Source organism: Polistes fuscatus, unplaced genomic scaffold (assembly GCF_010416935.1).
Source record: "Polistes fuscatus isolate 324 unplaced genomic scaffold, CU_Pfus_HIC Scaffold15, whole genome shotgun sequence".
In the NCBI taxonomy this organism is placed as follows: Eukaryota; Metazoa; Arthropoda; class Insecta; order Hymenoptera; family Vespidae; genus Polistes; species Polistes fuscatus.
Window position 1 is genome coordinate 2,279,828 of NW_025113053.1, and position 16,988 is coordinate 2,296,815.

Here is a 16,988-nt window from a genome sequence, read left to right on the forward strand (position 1 = left end):
ATTGTTCTTTCATGTGACTTAGAATTGCTCTTCTTCTTCTTCTTCTTCTTCTTCTTCTTCTTTTTCTTCTTTTTCTTCTTTTTCTTCTTTTTCTTCTTTCTTCGAGCATTCATATTTTATATAGGAACATTTGGGATGATTTTTTCTAAGATACAAATATCTGTTATACGAATAATAAAATATATTATCTGTGCAAAGTTGAATGATTGTGATATGCTTTATATTGTAAAATGACTATTATACTATACCTGAAACGTTTTTCCTAAAAACCTCTCTTTGATTATGTTACTTTTTGTGAATTTGTTATATGATAAATAATTAACATTGGGATATACGAATAAAAAAAAACTTAGCAAAGATTTCTATTGTTTCATGAACAATTTGAAATGTTCAAATTATTCTTGTATTATATTCTATAAATTAAATTCTTGTTTTTTTATTCGTGTACATATAAAAAAATATCACTATTCGTCATGATTCTATACAAAAATCGATGAATTATATATTCTACTTTTAGAAATCTTAAGCGAAATAATATACGAACGTCAAGCCGGATAAAAAATTCATCTCGAATATTTTGCAGTTGGTTTCGAGAGAGAGAGTTGCGTTCATTCGAAATTCGTTCGTTCGCACTCAACACCACTTTTCCGTAGAAACAGAAGCCAAATGTGATCTCGGTTTCGGCGAAGGCCACCGCAAAGCATTCTGGCAAGATTCCGCTCTGGAAGGTGTCCTTGGTGTTGGTGGCGGTGGTTGCTGCGAAAGATCGTGTTGCAACATTTCCTGTATTCTGTGGTTTGCATCTTGGTTTCCTTCGATCGTCGAGCCCTTTTCCAAAGAGGAGTAGGGTTCACCACGATGGTTCCTCTTCGACGATTTACGAGAGCCCTCGTGAAGGGTCGTCGTTGTTGCCGCCGCAGGCGGTGCACTTTCAACGGATTGAAGACTAGCCGCACGATGAAGGGAAAGTCTCAATGGTTTTTTAGGTGGTGCCGGTCGGATTTTAGTTTCTTGCGAACTGTACGTGCTAAGAATTTCCGAATTTTCCGATACTCGCGATTGGGAATCCTAAATGAGTATTCGTGTTCGAATTTATTTTCATATTACTTCCAAATTTTGTACAAAAAAACCGCGGGGTGTGTACTCGTGTACGCACATAAGAAAATAAAAAGCTAATAATAATACCTGACGATAATAAGTAGGTTCGGAATCAAATTCCAATGTCTGCAATTGTTGACTTTTCCTACTTTCCATTCCCGATTCCATAGTAGTCGGCAATCTTCTACGTTGCAACTGAGATTGCGTTTGTTTGCAATCCAGACTAACCGTGGACCTACCTAATGGAAAAGCTTGATGTTTTTGCCGATTTCTCGGCTTCTGATGACCACCGTAAGAAACCCCGTCGGAAAAGAAATCATTTTCTTTGGGACTTCTCGTGGTAGCAAAATGCGATGATCTACCGTGATCGCTCTGTCTGCTTCGCATGGTTGGTAAACTTTGTCTCATATCTGTTGGATTTCTAACCTTGGGATTGGTTAAATTCGCGACTAGGGCGGTCACCTGAGGACCCTTTTGAAAAACCTAGAAAAATATGATACTACGTAACGAAATGGTAATTCATATTATAATATAAATGTTAACGTTTCTGTGATCGATGTATTTTTTTTTCTTTTTTTAAAGAGATGAAAGATACCTGAACGTGTTCTTGAGCAGCCAATGACAAATCCGTTGAACTTAATTCGGTTCTGGTTGGTGCCAACAGATCTCTGACTTGTTCCTCGAGATATCCAATTCTGTGTGTTAGTCTTAAGTTATCGGATCTAAGTGTACGTAATGCAGCAAGTGACTCGCCTTTTCGTAATACTACGATCTGTGCCGCGTCCGGTGCAACAGCTAAGAGTCTCGTCAAATCGTTTTTACTAGCTCCTACAACGAGTTTCCCGTTCACCTCGAGTATCCTACAACGAAGTATCATAGTTGAAACGATCTCATTAGTATATATACCCAAGGATTTAATGTTTCTTAACGGTAAATTATCGATAATAAAATATTTTTATAATATAAGCTTATCTAATTGCATTAAACATTTGCAAATCATGTTTGTCTACATTTAATTATATTAAAAATATACGTTTAACAGGTATGATATCTTGTTTATCGATGTTATATTACTCGACGTATTAAAATCGTACAGCTCGACGCTAAAGAATTTCTTTTGAACGATGTTGATTTTTCAACGTGTATTTTATCGGCGAACGAGCACGACCAGCCAGAGTGGGATAAAAAAGTCGAGAGAATCGAGGTGAGGTAAACTCTGACAGGCGAAAAAGGGGGAGCAGGTGAATAGAGTCAGAGAGAAAGAAGAGAGAGGTAGAAAGAAAAAAAAGGGACAGGGTCGTGTAAAAGACGGAGGTACAATTAGCGGGGGCACCATGCGGACTTCCGGTGATTTCGCTGTACTTTACGACTCGTCGTTGGGAACCTAGTACAAAGATCGTGCTATTGTTTAACCACGATATCCATAAAACGGGCTAAAACTCTTAGCTATAGCACGTATGCTCCTCTTTAAGCGGTCACCCTGATTCCAACACATGTACCACAAAACATATGAGTCACGTTAACCTATTACACATACGCTTGCTAATTATCTAATGAATTTATTAATCTAACGTTTCACGGAAGATAAAATATATAACAGCACATAGTTTGTTCCTATGAATGCATAACTCGAATTAAAAATTGGAAAGTATATAACAATGATTTATAGATCATCGTATACATTTTCTCATAGATGCAAATCATCCTTCCTTCGCACCTTTCTTCATATTCTTCGCATGTGCGCTTAACAATGCATTTTATAACGGCTACGATGGATTCGTGGATTAATTGTAAGTTGATTTTTAAGGAAGTCCTTCGTATCCGAGTCTAACGATTAATATTTAAAGAAGATTGCGTCTCATTCGTGGATTTTTTCTAACTCTTGCATACCTAATTATAGTAATTGAGAAATGTACCGTTAAATATTTGTAATACCGCTACTCATTGTATTTAAACTTGTTGTTAATTATTTAAGAATATATCGATTAAAAATCATACCTGTCACCTTTGCAAAGACCAGAATCTTCGACAGCCCAATCAACGTAAAGCCCAGGCATCTCGTCTCTCGGTCCAGCACCGAAACGAGGACTCTTTGGATCTGCACTAATTTCGACGGCATGCACGGTGACTTGCGTTGACCCGGAAATGCAACTAAACGTAAGATTTTGCAATCTTTATAACAACCGTGGCTAATACAAATTCGTAATGGTACGTAAACCTAAATCTAAATTCGAATCGTTGCTAAAATAACAATATAAAACAATATGAAATAAAATCAAATAAAATAAAGTGTTGTTGAGTCAGAGGATTCTTTCAAACATACTGCAATGTGTTAGTTCGTAAATTATTCGTAGTGGTTTCTCATCTTGTGGAATGTGTAAAAGAAAAAAATAAAAATAAATAAATTTTATTTAAATTCTTGATTGTCACAATTTTGCGTCAGGAGATAAAAGTAAATAATAAATTGTTAAATATAAATCATACAGAAAGATGTTGAAGGTAAAAATGATAAGAAAAGAATCGAACCAACCTGTATATGGTATCATTTTTCCGTTTCTCTTGGGTTTCTGCCAATTCCAATGCCGTTTGAAGTGCCCTGCTCTCTTCGCGTAATGTCAAAAGCTCCAATTCTTCCCGACCCAGTCTATATTCCAATTCTGCTTGTTGTATGCGAACGTCGATGTTACTGAAATAATCATGAGATGGGTGGGGGTGGGGTGGGGGGACAGGGGAACGTATTTCAATCTTCTACGGTACGAACTTTTTACTCGGTATTATATTTTTTACTTTTGTTTCTCTAGAAACTCGAGACACCCCTTTTCTATTTTTTCCAAGTAAATAAATATTCTATTTTCAAATGTATGAAATTGTGAATACTTTGACTGGCACAGTTGATCATATATGACAGGATAAGGGGTGAATGAAAATTTACAGTTAATGCATTTTTAAAAACATTACAGCTACTTAAAGTATACTTTGAAATAAAAAGTGGTCTCCCCCCCGATTGAACAATTACAAATTGTTTTTTTGGAAAATGAAAGATTAAATTTCTATGAAATTTGTCAAAGTGTTAAAAAACAAAAACTAATATCTTACTCGGTTATGTCTAAACGTTCCAAAGCAAGTTTGAGATTTTTTATAGCCAATCTCTTGTTGTCAGCGTCACGTTTCAACCTTTGAAGTCTTTCCTCGGTTGCTTTTCTGTCAGCCTCGGTTAAGGGTGGTGCAGCACCATTTCGCAATGCCAGTCGATTGCTCAAGCTATTGCACAATTGGCCCTTCAACCTGGAAAAAAAGAAAAAAGAAATAAATAAATAAATAAGAAAAAAAAGGGAAGAAAATGAGAAATAATAAAAATAACGATATAAACCGGATACACAGTGGATAAAAGGATAGCAAGAAAGAAAGTATCTTTTCGAAAAAGAAGAAAGAAGAAAATAAATCCACTTACGTCTGTATAATATTTTCTTTATCGCGAAGGGCTACACGAAGGGCGTCGAGTTCTTTGTAATGATCTTTATTACGGTGTCCGAGGGATGATGTTACCCCACCGGCTAAACTACCACCCTTCTTTCTTCTCGGTGTTGTTGAAAGGGATACTTCGATACTCGCCATCTAAATGAATCAAATATAATCCCAAAATGAAAATCTATTCTAATCAAAGCTTATCAATGTTTACAAAAACACAAATATATTTATATTTAATCATTATTTTTATATTAATAATATAACATATCAACGATTAAAAATTCTATAATAACGATCGAAGATAAAATTTGAGTTTGGTATTTAAACAAATGGAAGAGGAAAAAAAGATAGAAAAAAAATAGAAAAATTTTCCATTTTCTCTCGGAAAAAAGAAACGAAGAGGAAACGTTCTGTGGAACGTTCTCTTCCGCTATAGTAAAAGAGTCTCTCGTTGATGGTAATATCATTGTTCTGATTCTCTCATGCTTTCCCCCCACTAACCCCCGCCCCCACCCCCCACCTTACCAAAGTACGTTAGTTTCCGGGAAGCTTCAGAGACGGCCATTAGATATGGGAACCTGTGCACGCTTTCATGAAGGTAAAATAATACTCTCTCGATGCATCTACTATATATGTATCTGTTACTACTACATATTTATATATACATATAATATATACAGTAAGACCTCTTTTTGTGCGGTCCTTTTTTATACGATTTTATTTTTGTGCGATTTGTTTTGTGCGATTTTATTTTTGTGCGATTTGTTTTGTGCGATTTATTTTTACGCGGTATCTAAATCTCAGCAGCGTTGCTACCAGTTTTATGTTTTCTTTCAATGTACATATACATGTGTGGACGAACTCTGATTACATGGTCTCCTTGACGACGATGTATTCGGACTTCGCGACGCTGTTCATCTGATTTAAACAATCTCCTAACAATTATTTCATTTGATTGAAAGCATTTTCACATCTATATTTCGCAAATAATTGATGTATTTTCTAAGTGCGACCTTTTTTTATGCGGTCCCTATCTACCGCACAAAAAGAGGTTTTACTGTATATCGTACAAAGTTGTTTATAATATGTAAGTATTTATAAAATTACCGATTATTTTTTTGTACGATTTCTTTTATGCGGTCCCTATCCACCGCACAAAAAGAGATTTTACTGTATACATATAATATATACAGTAAGACCTCTTTTTGTGCGGTCCTTTTTTATACGATTTTATTTTTGTGCGATTTGTTTTGTGCAATTTTATTTTTGTGCGATTTGTTTTGTGCGATTTATTTTTACGCGGTATCTAAATTTTAGCAGCGTTGCTACCAGTTTTATGTTTTCTTTCAATGTACATATACATGTGTGGACGAACTGATTACATGGTCTCCTTGACGACGATGTATCCGGACTTCGCGACGCTGTTCATCTGATTTAAACAATCTCCTAACAATTATTTCATTTGATTGAAAGCATTTTCACATCTATATTTCGCAAATAATTGATGTATTTTCTAAGTGCGACTTTTTTTATGCGGTCCCTATCTACCGCACAAAAAGAGGTTTTACTGTATATCGTACAAAGTTGTTTATAATATGTAAGTATTTATAAAATTACCGAATATTTTTTTGTACGATTTCTTTTATGCGGTGGTCCCTATCCACCGCACAAAAAGAGGTTTTACTGTATTATATATTAAATAATTATAATTATATTTACATATTATACTTATTTTTGTTAGAAAGAATTTTTTTAAATGTTCGGAGTAACGGATATTACTTTGCTATAAAACTCGAGAAAAATTAATTCTTTCTCCCCTTTTCTCTTTTCGTTATCATACAAATGAACAATATACGTTTAATAAAGTTACTACGAGTTAATAAAGTCAATGTTGTATATCTAAGGAAGAAACGTAACTATTAAAATGAGAATATCGTAGGATAACTTTTTCGAGATCACTCAACAAATATTCTTCCAAGAGAGTTTTAACTGAAAAGAAAAAAAACAAAACAAAACAAAACAAATATACTTCGGTAAAAACTTTTTATTTGCGTCGAGATACCAACGATCGTTTAATTCTGCTTGCGAACGTAATGTTTCATTAGGAAATTGGTTTCTTTTGTTTCCTTTTCTTTTCTTTTCTTTTTTTTTTTAGAAATGCAAACCCCCTTTTTCTGAGATAAAACTAGTTTTTAAATAAGATTGTAATTTCTTTTTCTACTCGAAGGAAACATTTCTTTTTGATTTAAGATAAAAGAAAAGAGATAAAAATAAGATAAAAGTTTGCGTTCGGTATATTAACCAGGAAACAAAAATTATTGTTATTATTAAATATATCCGAATAACGAATTTTGAATTTATTTTTTATAAAATTAACGAATGAATATAAAGATCGTTTGTAATTATAATGATCGAAGATAAATCAACTTGAAGAAAATTCGTTAGCGCAGAAAAATGTTGAAGATAATCGAAGAAAAAAGAAAAAAAAAAGCAGAAAAAAGGAATTCCGAAAAGGGAAGATAGTTGACTACTTGTATAAAACCCCCTAACACTTTCAAAGGAATGACAGCATTGCAAATAAGAGAAAGAAAGAGAGAGAGAGAGAGAGAAATAGAGTTGGGTGTACCTCAGGATTTTTATGACTAGTACCTGTTTTGCAAAAGAAACTCGAAGGTACATCGAGAGCCGTCCCTGAGTAGGTGGAAAATAACGAGGGAGGAACAAAAAGGCTCGTCCTTTTGATCAAATTAATCAAAAGGGACAAAGTCGAGAAAAGAAACTTTTAATTAATCGAATTATATAATTGATGAATTTCGTTTATCACTTCTTTTCGTGTTTTTTTATTTTTTTAACAAAAAGATAATAACGTGAGTTGGTTAGAGAATAGTTAATAGAAAATGTGAAATTATTTTGTAATATTTTAATAATAGGTGTTTTTTCTATAAAATGGCTAGGGTGTACACCTAATATTATATATTTCATATTAAATAAATAATATATAATAAAAATGTAATATAATATTTTAAATATAATATTTTACAGAATCTAATAAAAAAACATCAATATAATTTTACAAAATGTCTAATAAAAACTATGATATTAAATATTTGAAATATATATATATGAAAATCGATATAATATTCTTTTTAGGTTAGGTATAAAAAGTCAGATGCAATGGCGTATGTCGACGCCATTGCGTATAGGTAATGCGGGTTCCGAAACGCGAGTCGGGGCTTTCTTTGCATATAAATCACTGGTTGAACGGCCTTAACATCTCCCGTGGGGGCTTACGCCGAACCGCCAATAAAAGCGGTCCATCGTCTTCGCCTTTTTTTTTCTTTTCCTTTTTCTTTTCTTTTCTTTTATTTTATTTTCTTTTATTTTCATCCTCGACACCGCGAAACGAACGAACGAACGAACGAACGAACAAACGAACGAAGAGTTACTGCCCTGATCACGAGTATTAAAACGACAATCGGTTGTAAACAAACGAACAACCACGTGCCCCCATTTAGTCAAACTCCTCCCCTTTACCCCCACCACTCTATTCTCATTAGCCAATCGATTTAACGTTAAAGAAAAAGAAATACACCTAATTCTGTTTTTCTTTTTTCTTTCAATTTTGTTCAATTTTTCTTCAATTAATTAAAGAAAAACTAATTCTATTATTTATTACTGATTTTACAGGACTGTAATTAATCTTCTATTTTTTTCGATAGATGTGCAATAATGCAATATATCGTAAAAACGAGTACGTGGGAAGACTCGTAAAACACTCCTTGTACTTTTTTATATCCGATATAAGCCGTATAGATTTAAGTATTACTTTATAGTATAAAAAAATGTACGATAAAGAAAAAAAATCAAATAAAATAATTCATTGAAAATACATTGTGCGTGCGTGTGCGTAAATAATACTTTGACACAATAGTTCTCGGGTGTGTGCGTAATAAAGTAGCTTGATTCGTGTTAGATTTGCTTCCGTGTTCGATAAGTTAGCACAACCGAAGGGCTTAATCGCGAAATCCGGCTTCGATGAACTTTATGACGAATATATTACCTTCGCTTCCAAGGTCTCCAGTTGCGCCATTCTCGGCTCCAATAGTTGTTGCTGGGTTGCACCGGTATTGGTATGTAGAGCGGTCTGAAATCAAATAATAGTTATTATTATTATTATTATTATTATTATTATTATTATTATTATTATTATTATTATTATTCGTGATAAATAACTAACAAATTTACATTGAAACAAAAACTAAAACTAATGCCAATTGGGAAGAAAAATCTCTTCAAAGAAAAAAATATGTAACGAAAGTAAGAACGGTAAGACGCATTTATGGTTGTTAGACGGGTGTTACAACTATAGTTCAAGAAATTAGGTCAACGTGCAATGCAAGACGCGCGTTGACCTTTCGCACTGACCAACAAAACCAGTAACGAACTATAACTTCGACGTACCCCGATCCTTTTCAGTATAATTATCATTCATTCGTTTTTCATTTGTACAATATGATATTCAACAACAACAAAATCACCTAAATGATCCAGCGAGGAAAGGTTACACTTTGAAAATATACTTGGAATTAAAAAAATTTAAAACAAAAGATACATCCAAAAGATTTCATTTTACAGCATTCGAAATCAACGTAATCAACTGTTGAAAAGAAAAAAAAGCTTCCTTCCTTCCTTCTTGAAACGATCCTCAGCAGTTTTCCGTATAAGTAGAAAGATCAAAGTGTCGTGATTTCTTATAAAATTCTTTGCGAATGTCTGAATTAATCTACGTCAAAATAATATACAGCAACGAAGTGAGTGCCGTTTTCGTTACGAACCGTAAAATTGCATGACGAGTTGGCGTTTGTCCAAGACCGATCACACTTCACCTACTATTTCATTGAAGTTTCTCACGGAAATAAGATAATATCTAGCTTTTTTTCTAAACTTTTCATTATAGTTCGACATAACTTCGATGACAATTATTAAATCGATCTGTTAAAGTGGTCTTTTCAGACAGTACTGTTTTGTCTTTAGAAAATAACCGTACTTACAATTAGTACGAATGAGTTAAAAAGAGAGAGAGAAAGAGGACATGAAAGTAAAAGGAAAATATTATGAACCCGACGGCAATCTGTTTCCCGTTGTAAACCCAACTAAGGACAAGTTAAATCTAACGATCGTGTTTAGGAGAAATTTTTTTTATTTCATTTTTTTATTCCGTTCTATTTTACTCGTACGTGGAATGTACGTGAGAATCGTTTCTTTTTTCTTTCTTCTTTATTTTTTTTTTTCTATCCAATAACAATTCAGAAATTAATAATTAAAATTTGTAAAAAAAAAATCTAATCGAATTTACATAAATATAATATCATTAAATAAGTTTTACATACGAGTTTTAAATACGCGTATTCGTCATTTTTCGAGTGAAGAAAATTGAATAATATCTCTATGCGTACACATATATAATATACGTGTGCGTGCTGGCTAGCATGATTTCAAAGCGTAGGATGTGAGAATGCACGCATGCGAATAGCGTGTGCACGTAGGACGAGCATAAAAACACGAGAAGGAAGAGATGAGACTTTAATTCTGGGACGTATGCAACAACAACGGAAGGAAATCAAATGATAGTTGAGATAATAACGTTAGATGATAATATTTCTTTTTTCTTTTTTAAAAATATACACACAAAATTTAGGACGAAGCGAAAGTTTAATTTCTACATTAATATTTCCGAAGTAAATTTTACAAAAAGAAAAAAAAACAAAAAGAAAAAATCCAATATGCAGTTTATAACACATCGTTGCTCGTTTTATCTACGAACCCCAAAATTATCTTCCCACCCTATACATTTTGTTCTTTTTATCATTCTATGGCAACGTAAAAGAAAAAACAAAAACAAAAACAAAAAATACCCACCGGTGGCTCCATTTTTGGTGGGCAGACTCTCTCATTGGCTGCACGCTATAATTACGATAACTATACCCAAGGTCTTTCTATTAAATCGAGGAATTTGGGGACTCCGGCAATTTTCGGTTCACATGACTTTGAAAATTTAATTGGTTTCCAACAACACGTAGAGTCCGAAATATTTTCGAACAAATCGTTTCGTAGTTTTTTGCTTTTTTCGTTTAATTTTTTCTTTTCCTCACAACAATAAACAAAATCATTTAACGTATTATAATAATCTAACGATATTATACTTGTTGAAAGTTAGAAGATTAATTCGTTGCAAAGTTTTAAGATGCATTTTAAGATAATCATCCCGCCTACGTGTCGAACTTATCGAAAGTGGTATTGAACGAGGGTACTCTTTCTTAATTACTTTGTGTTACTGTACACACATCCACACACACACACATATGTATATATATATAAAACTCACCAATGAGACTGATCGTTGCTCCAATTTAACACCACTGCGATCGTCTTTATCGTCACCACAATCCGTCGTATAAAACAGCACACTTTTTTTCGAACCTCTGTAATAGAAAAATAAAAAGAAACAAACAAACAAAAATTAACAATTATACATACATAAAATTAGGTTGACTTGGACTAAAAGATAATGTGTATCGAAAATGATAAAAATACTTAAAAAGATAAATCTTGTATGATGATAGTACAAGTATGATAATTTCAAAGTTGCAGTAGCGTGTTACAGAAGATTAACGTTAACGAGCGTGTAAAAACGCAGAAATTGATACGATTATCGACTCAACGATGCGGGCTTTCATGGGTTCTGAACGCTCTGAACTTTGATGACTCGTTAATTCCCTTCTAAGCTTCATCCGAAGATGTTTATGAACGCGCGTGCTCCTGTGTAATACTAACTTTAATAAACTATTATAAACTGCGATTGATATTCGCAACAAAACTAAAAAGACAATCAAAATAAATATAAAAATCAAAATCAAAATAAAATCAAAATAAAATAAAAGTATAGAATTAGAAATAAAGAATCAAGGGTTAAATAAAGATATAGAAAAAGAAAAAAAAAAGAAAAGGTGTGCGAGAGATAATCACACCTGAGTGCCTTCCCATTCCTGCTGAACGGTTGACGTTCGGCTACGAGCGTGGCTGGACCGGTGTAAACCCGGCTCTCGCTCATGGCGAAGATCTTTCCAACATCTCACCTCCCTCTCTTAATCGGCTCACCACGAGGACATCTGTAACCAAGAAACCCTCCTTTTATTCTCTCACTTCGAGAAACTAAAACTTACAAAACCTTATCCTTCGACCGAGCTATCCATTTTCATTTTCATTTCTAATGTTTTAACCCTTTGCACTCGAGCGGCGCCAATATGGCGCCCGGCTGATTTCAAGTTTCATTAAATATCACAACAAAACTAATTACAGAGTGTACAGTATTCATCAAAGTTTGTTTTTTTCTACATATAAATGAATAAACTAATGATATTTTATTATTTCTATACGCTTGTTTGTTTATAAATGTTTTTAAAGTACAAACGAAAAAGGCCTCGAGTGCAAAGGGTTTAATTTATGATAAGTACTTTCAATAGACAATTAATTATACGATTGTTGATTTTTTAATGTTTTAACCCTTTGCACTCGAGCGGCGCCAATATGGCGCCCGGCTGATTTCAAGTGTCTACTCAACCAAAACTAATTACAGAGTGTACAGTATTTATCAAAGTTTGTTTTTTTCTACATATAAATGAATAAACCGATGATATTTTATTATTTCTATACGCTTGTTTGTTTATCAATGTTTTTACAGTACCTGTAAAATGTCTACTTAATTTGAAATCGAATCGAATCGAATCGAGTTGCTGGTTCGAGTGCAAAGAGATATTACTCTTTTATATAACAAATTTGTCGAACGTTTTATACACTTTTTCATAACTTATATTTTGAAACTATGACGTAATAAAATAAATTTCAATCAATCCATTTCGTCGATTAAATTTTGTCCAAGCTCACTTTAATTGTTTAATTTTATTTATTATTCTGTAAATATATTTATATAGTTTTTTTATTTAACGTCTCGTTAATTTCCTATGTATATTTTATTTATTTATTTATATTTATTTATATGTATTCTTTTTTTTTTATATATATATTTTAATTTATTTATTTATTTATATTTATCTTTATTATTATGTATCTTTTATATATATATATTTTTTAATTAATATTATTCATTTACATTTATATTATTTTATTTATCAGTATTATATTTATATTATCTTTATATTATTGTTTATCTTTCAATATTTATTCTGGTTATGTAACAATGGGTAATTCCCGTCAATGTTTCAATAAACGAAATAATATAAAGAACAACAATTGCTAGATCCGAAATAGAAATAATTCAATTTGGAAGATTTTGGCGAATAGGATAGGACCCAAAAGGTAGGACCCAAAAGGTGGAACCCAAAAGGTGGGACCCAAAAGTGACCAACGAGTATGAAGAAACAAAGATAGATAGAGAGAGACGTGTTTCGACCCCGACCCCGACCCCGAGCTCGACCTGTGGGCCTCGGAGAAGGCCCATTATTCGAAAGGGAAAGAGAGAGAGAGATGGAAAGATGGGAGAAGAGAATGATAGAAGTTAAGCGAGGCAAGAGGGCTTCCTCTCTTTTCTCATCCGGCTCTCTCGCCCACGGAATAAACCTGTGTGCAACAAAACTCACACATACATACATACATACATACATACATACATACATACATACATCTGACAAAGATTTAACTTACATCATACTCGCGAGCCTCTGTTTTTCCATTGTTCCCCTTTCGCTTATGCGAGTTAACGTTGAATCTATGCCTACGATAAGATATTTTAATAAGTTCGTTACTCTTTCAATCGAAATCATTTTCCATTTTATTTCGACGTTTATTCTTCTCGAAGAAGAAGCATTCTGTTAAATAAATAACATTTTAACGTTTATAATAATTGGATTAACGTTTATTAGTTAAATACTGACAACGACAAAAATTATGAAAATATTGATCCGATAAAAACACAGCGGATCGTTGGTTACAATTTTTTAGTTTTTTTTTCTATAAAATTTGTTCGTACAAAAATAATTCGTTATAAGAAAAAGAAACAAAAGATATGTAATAAATAGGAAGGTTTTGAATGAAATGTAACGCCTTTGAAAGGGAAAAATCTTGGGAATATCGTAACGGTCGAGTAACATCTGCCGACAGGTGCCCTAGGGCGTTCCGCTTAGCTGTGCAACAACCCCCCAAACGAAAGATCCAGAAACTTTTCGCCTCGTTGCGTATCGCATTATTATCCCTGAAAGTTTCGCGTCTCGCAAAAAGGGCTCTCTGGAAAGCCTCGTTTTATTCGATACGATGATTCATTCCCCCCCATCCCACCCCATCCCACCCCACCCTCCATTCAGTTCGAATATGCAACTAATTGTATGTTATTATAAAGAAGAGAAACATTTCCTTTTCATTCGTTAATAGCTAATTTAAAATAATCGATTGTCTAATTATATTTTATCTAGAAGATGAAAACAATGAAAAGTTTAATACGATATTTATAACATCGAAGATTATATAATAAAAGTAAACAACATTTGTCAAGTTTGTTGAAAAGAAAAAACGTTGTTGTATAAAAATGAACTAAGTAATAAATTAGAAAAAATAAATTCGATTATAAATTTGGACAAAATCCGGTTTGGCAGTTTTGTCGATCTAAGAATATCGATGTTCGTTTCCTCTACGATGGTTGAACGTGCACCGCTATAAATTTGAGTCCCCTATCTTGTGCTAACTGACGCCACTGGTCTTCCCAGCATTTTTATTGGCCCTTTTCATCGGGATCGAAGGATCCAACGATCGTTTCTTTGTCGACCGTTTGTCCAACGAAATTTCGATATTCTCGAAAATAATCGATACAGATAAAAGGACCGAATTTCAAATAGATCTGAAACTAATATCTAATATTTTCTCAACGTTTATCTACTTTGTTAATATTGTAGATCAATATCGTGGGTTATTAAGGTTCTTGATAGTAGCGTAATCCTCTTCTGAAGAATAGGACATTCTAGAGACTATCGTCTTCCTTCGTTTGTAATCTCGTTCTTCGATGAAAAAGAAATTCTCTGAAGTATATTTTGCTCGTGTTCGGTAAGATAATTCCTGTTCAAAAATTCAGCAACGTTGGAAGCGTGCTCTAGCAATAAAAATTCGCGTTCCTTTTTGATAATCTCTTCCCTCGTTGCCTTTAATTTGCGTTCTTCTTCAGTTTCCTTCTCGATTTTACTAATTTCTTCATCGATTATCCTTCGACGTTCGACTATCATTCTTTCGAGATCTTGACGATATCTTAACAATGCTCTTTTCTTAGCATCTGCTGTTAATCGAACAACTTTCTCATCCTCGGCCAATCTTTTGGACATTTCCTCGGCGAATTGTCGATCGCGACGGAGGAAATTGGCCTTGCAAAGTTCCGTCAAGGTGATCTGTTCTTTCAACGAACCCACCAATTCTTTGGCCATCCTAGATCGGATGTCCCTTTCCTTCCAATCTTTGATAGCTCGTTCCAACTGGAGTTCCTCGAAAACGAGCTCCTGAAGGAGTCGTTTCTTCTCTCGTTCGCTAGCGTCTTCTTGGATAATGGTGGCCAATAAAGAGGTAAGAACCCGTTCTCGGCGTTCCTCGAGCTTGGCCCTACGGTTCCTCTCTTCCTCGGCCCTTCGTTCGACCTCCCGCGAATATATCTGCCTGTCCCTTTCCGCGCTCTCTTCCTCCTCCTTCTTAAAAGCCAACTGAATTTCCATCAGATCCGAAAAGATTTGCCTGTCCTCGAGGCTGATCCTGGCCAGTTCCAATTTCTTTTCTAACTTTTTCGTATTCTCGTACTCCTCCAACCTTCGCTCGGCCTCCTCCAGGTACTTTCTCTCCCTTAAACCTTCCTCCATTAGTCTGGCCCTTTCCTCAACTTCCCTTGCCCTTCTCTCGGTGATCTCCCGTGCCATTTCCTCTCGCGCTTCGTCCCTCTTTTGAGCCCTCGTCCTATCCTCGTTCTCCAATTCGATCAAGGCTAACAATCGATTCTTCTCCGATTCCAAATGGGCCTTAGTCTTTTTCATATTTTCCTCCGTTTCCTTCGCAGCTAACTGTGCCACCAATTCCTTCCTCCAATAAGCTCGTTTCAACTCTGCCTCCAATTTCGTTATTTCGTCCGTCGATTCGCGATTCCTCATTTTAGTTTCGATGTATTGTCTTTTCCCGCTTACCCGCCGATCCTCCCAATCCTTTCGATCCGCCATATATATATATATATATATATTTACTATATTATATATATATATATATTTACTGCGAAATTATTACTCATACGAGAATTCCGATTCAACAATGTCTTTTTTATATATATATATATATATATATTTCTACGATATATTCTATTTATGTTTACTTTACCAATCGTCGTAGTTGTCACGAAATCATTACTAGGTGCATTGCACGGTTATTCTGAAATCGAAAGATAGTAGAATTATAATTATTCGATTCATTTTTTCTTTTTCTTTTCTTTTCTTTTTTTTCTATTTTCCGCATACGCTGCATCGTTTGAATCTAACATTATTTCGCGCGCGTTAACTAACCGTCGATGCGAAACTGGTTAAAAAGAAATTCAATTCGTGGAGCAAACGAATGATCGTTATATCATAGACTTGTACGATTCAATGGTTGATAATCTAACTAATGATTGATGTTAATCGAATAATACGAAAATAACGCTTACTTTTCATTCAAACGAAATCGAACGAACCGAATTCGATAACTCCGACCTTTTCCATCTCGTTCCTGTTCTTCATCCGCTAAATCTTCTACGTTTTTATCCGCATTCGCACTTAACTCGAATAATTGCGATAATTAATCGACAAGAACAATTAATTAATTACGTAAATAATAACATCGATAAGATAATTCGGAATTATGCGAAAACACAGAAACGATCGAGGCAATGGTTCGAAACCGACTAACCGGCTCTTCTAGCGCGCCGACGCTATCTTTTCACAGATGGCGCCTCGCAACGAATATCCTCCAATCGCAAACGAGTATTTATACGGACACACTCGGCGAATTTTTAGCGGCAATTTTTAATTTTTCTTCGCCTAAACCATCTAACTACTTTTATATTTAAAGCAATATGATTTAATATACGTTTAGTTTTATTGTCCTGTATATCTATTAATATACACAACAATACCTACAACTTTCATTTATATTTGAAATGTGCTTATATATTACAAGTCAACAAATATTTTCAATTTTCAAAGGTCCAACGATATTTCTTATTTCATCGATGCCTTTTAACAAAAAATATTTAACGAATTATATTACATTTTGAATCTTACGCGATACAACATTTTATTTTTATGGAAATATTATATATGGTGGGAATACAAATATTTGAGAGGATCTAAAACTAT

General features: G+C 33.9%; 2 protein-coding genes across 4 annotated transcripts; both read right to left on the reverse strand.

Moving 5' to 3' along the window:
- Positions 1-159: 159 nt before the first annotated feature.
- LOC122514742 lies at positions 160-16,796 on the reverse strand. Of its 3 annotated transcripts, XM_043631756.1 has the most exons (12): positions 16,298-16,796; positions 15,976-16,026; positions 11,595-11,735; positions 10,952-11,048; positions 8,627-8,710; positions 4,550-4,713; positions 4,195-4,383; positions 3,629-3,784; positions 3,097-3,249; positions 1,694-1,958; positions 1,186-1,581; positions 160-1,068 (listed from the first exon to the last, which is right to left on the reverse strand). In XM_043631756.1, the coding sequence occupies exons 3-12, from the start codon at positions 11,675-11,677 to the stop codon at positions 634-636; spliced, it is 2,022 nt and encodes a 673-aa protein (XP_043487691.1). In that variant the 5' UTR covers positions 11,678-11,735; positions 15,976-16,026; positions 16,298-16,796; the 3' UTR covers positions 160-633. The 3 variants fall into 3 exon arrangements, with proteins under 3 accessions (XP_043487691.1, XP_043487689.1, XP_043487690.1); XM_043631754.1 differs by lacking the exon at positions 15,976-16,026; XM_043631755.1 differs by lacking the exons at positions 15,976-16,026; positions 16,298-16,796 and adding an exon at positions 13,288-13,891.
- Positions 14,137-15,967, reverse strand: LOC122514744 (vicilin-like seed storage protein At2g18540). Its single transcript, XM_043631761.1, has one exon. The coding sequence runs from the start codon at positions 15,819-15,821 to the stop codon at positions 14,601-14,603; it is 1,221 nt and encodes a 406-aa protein (XP_043487696.1). The 5' UTR covers positions 15,822-15,967; the 3' UTR covers positions 14,137-14,600.
- Positions 16,797-16,988: the final 192 nt, after the last annotated feature.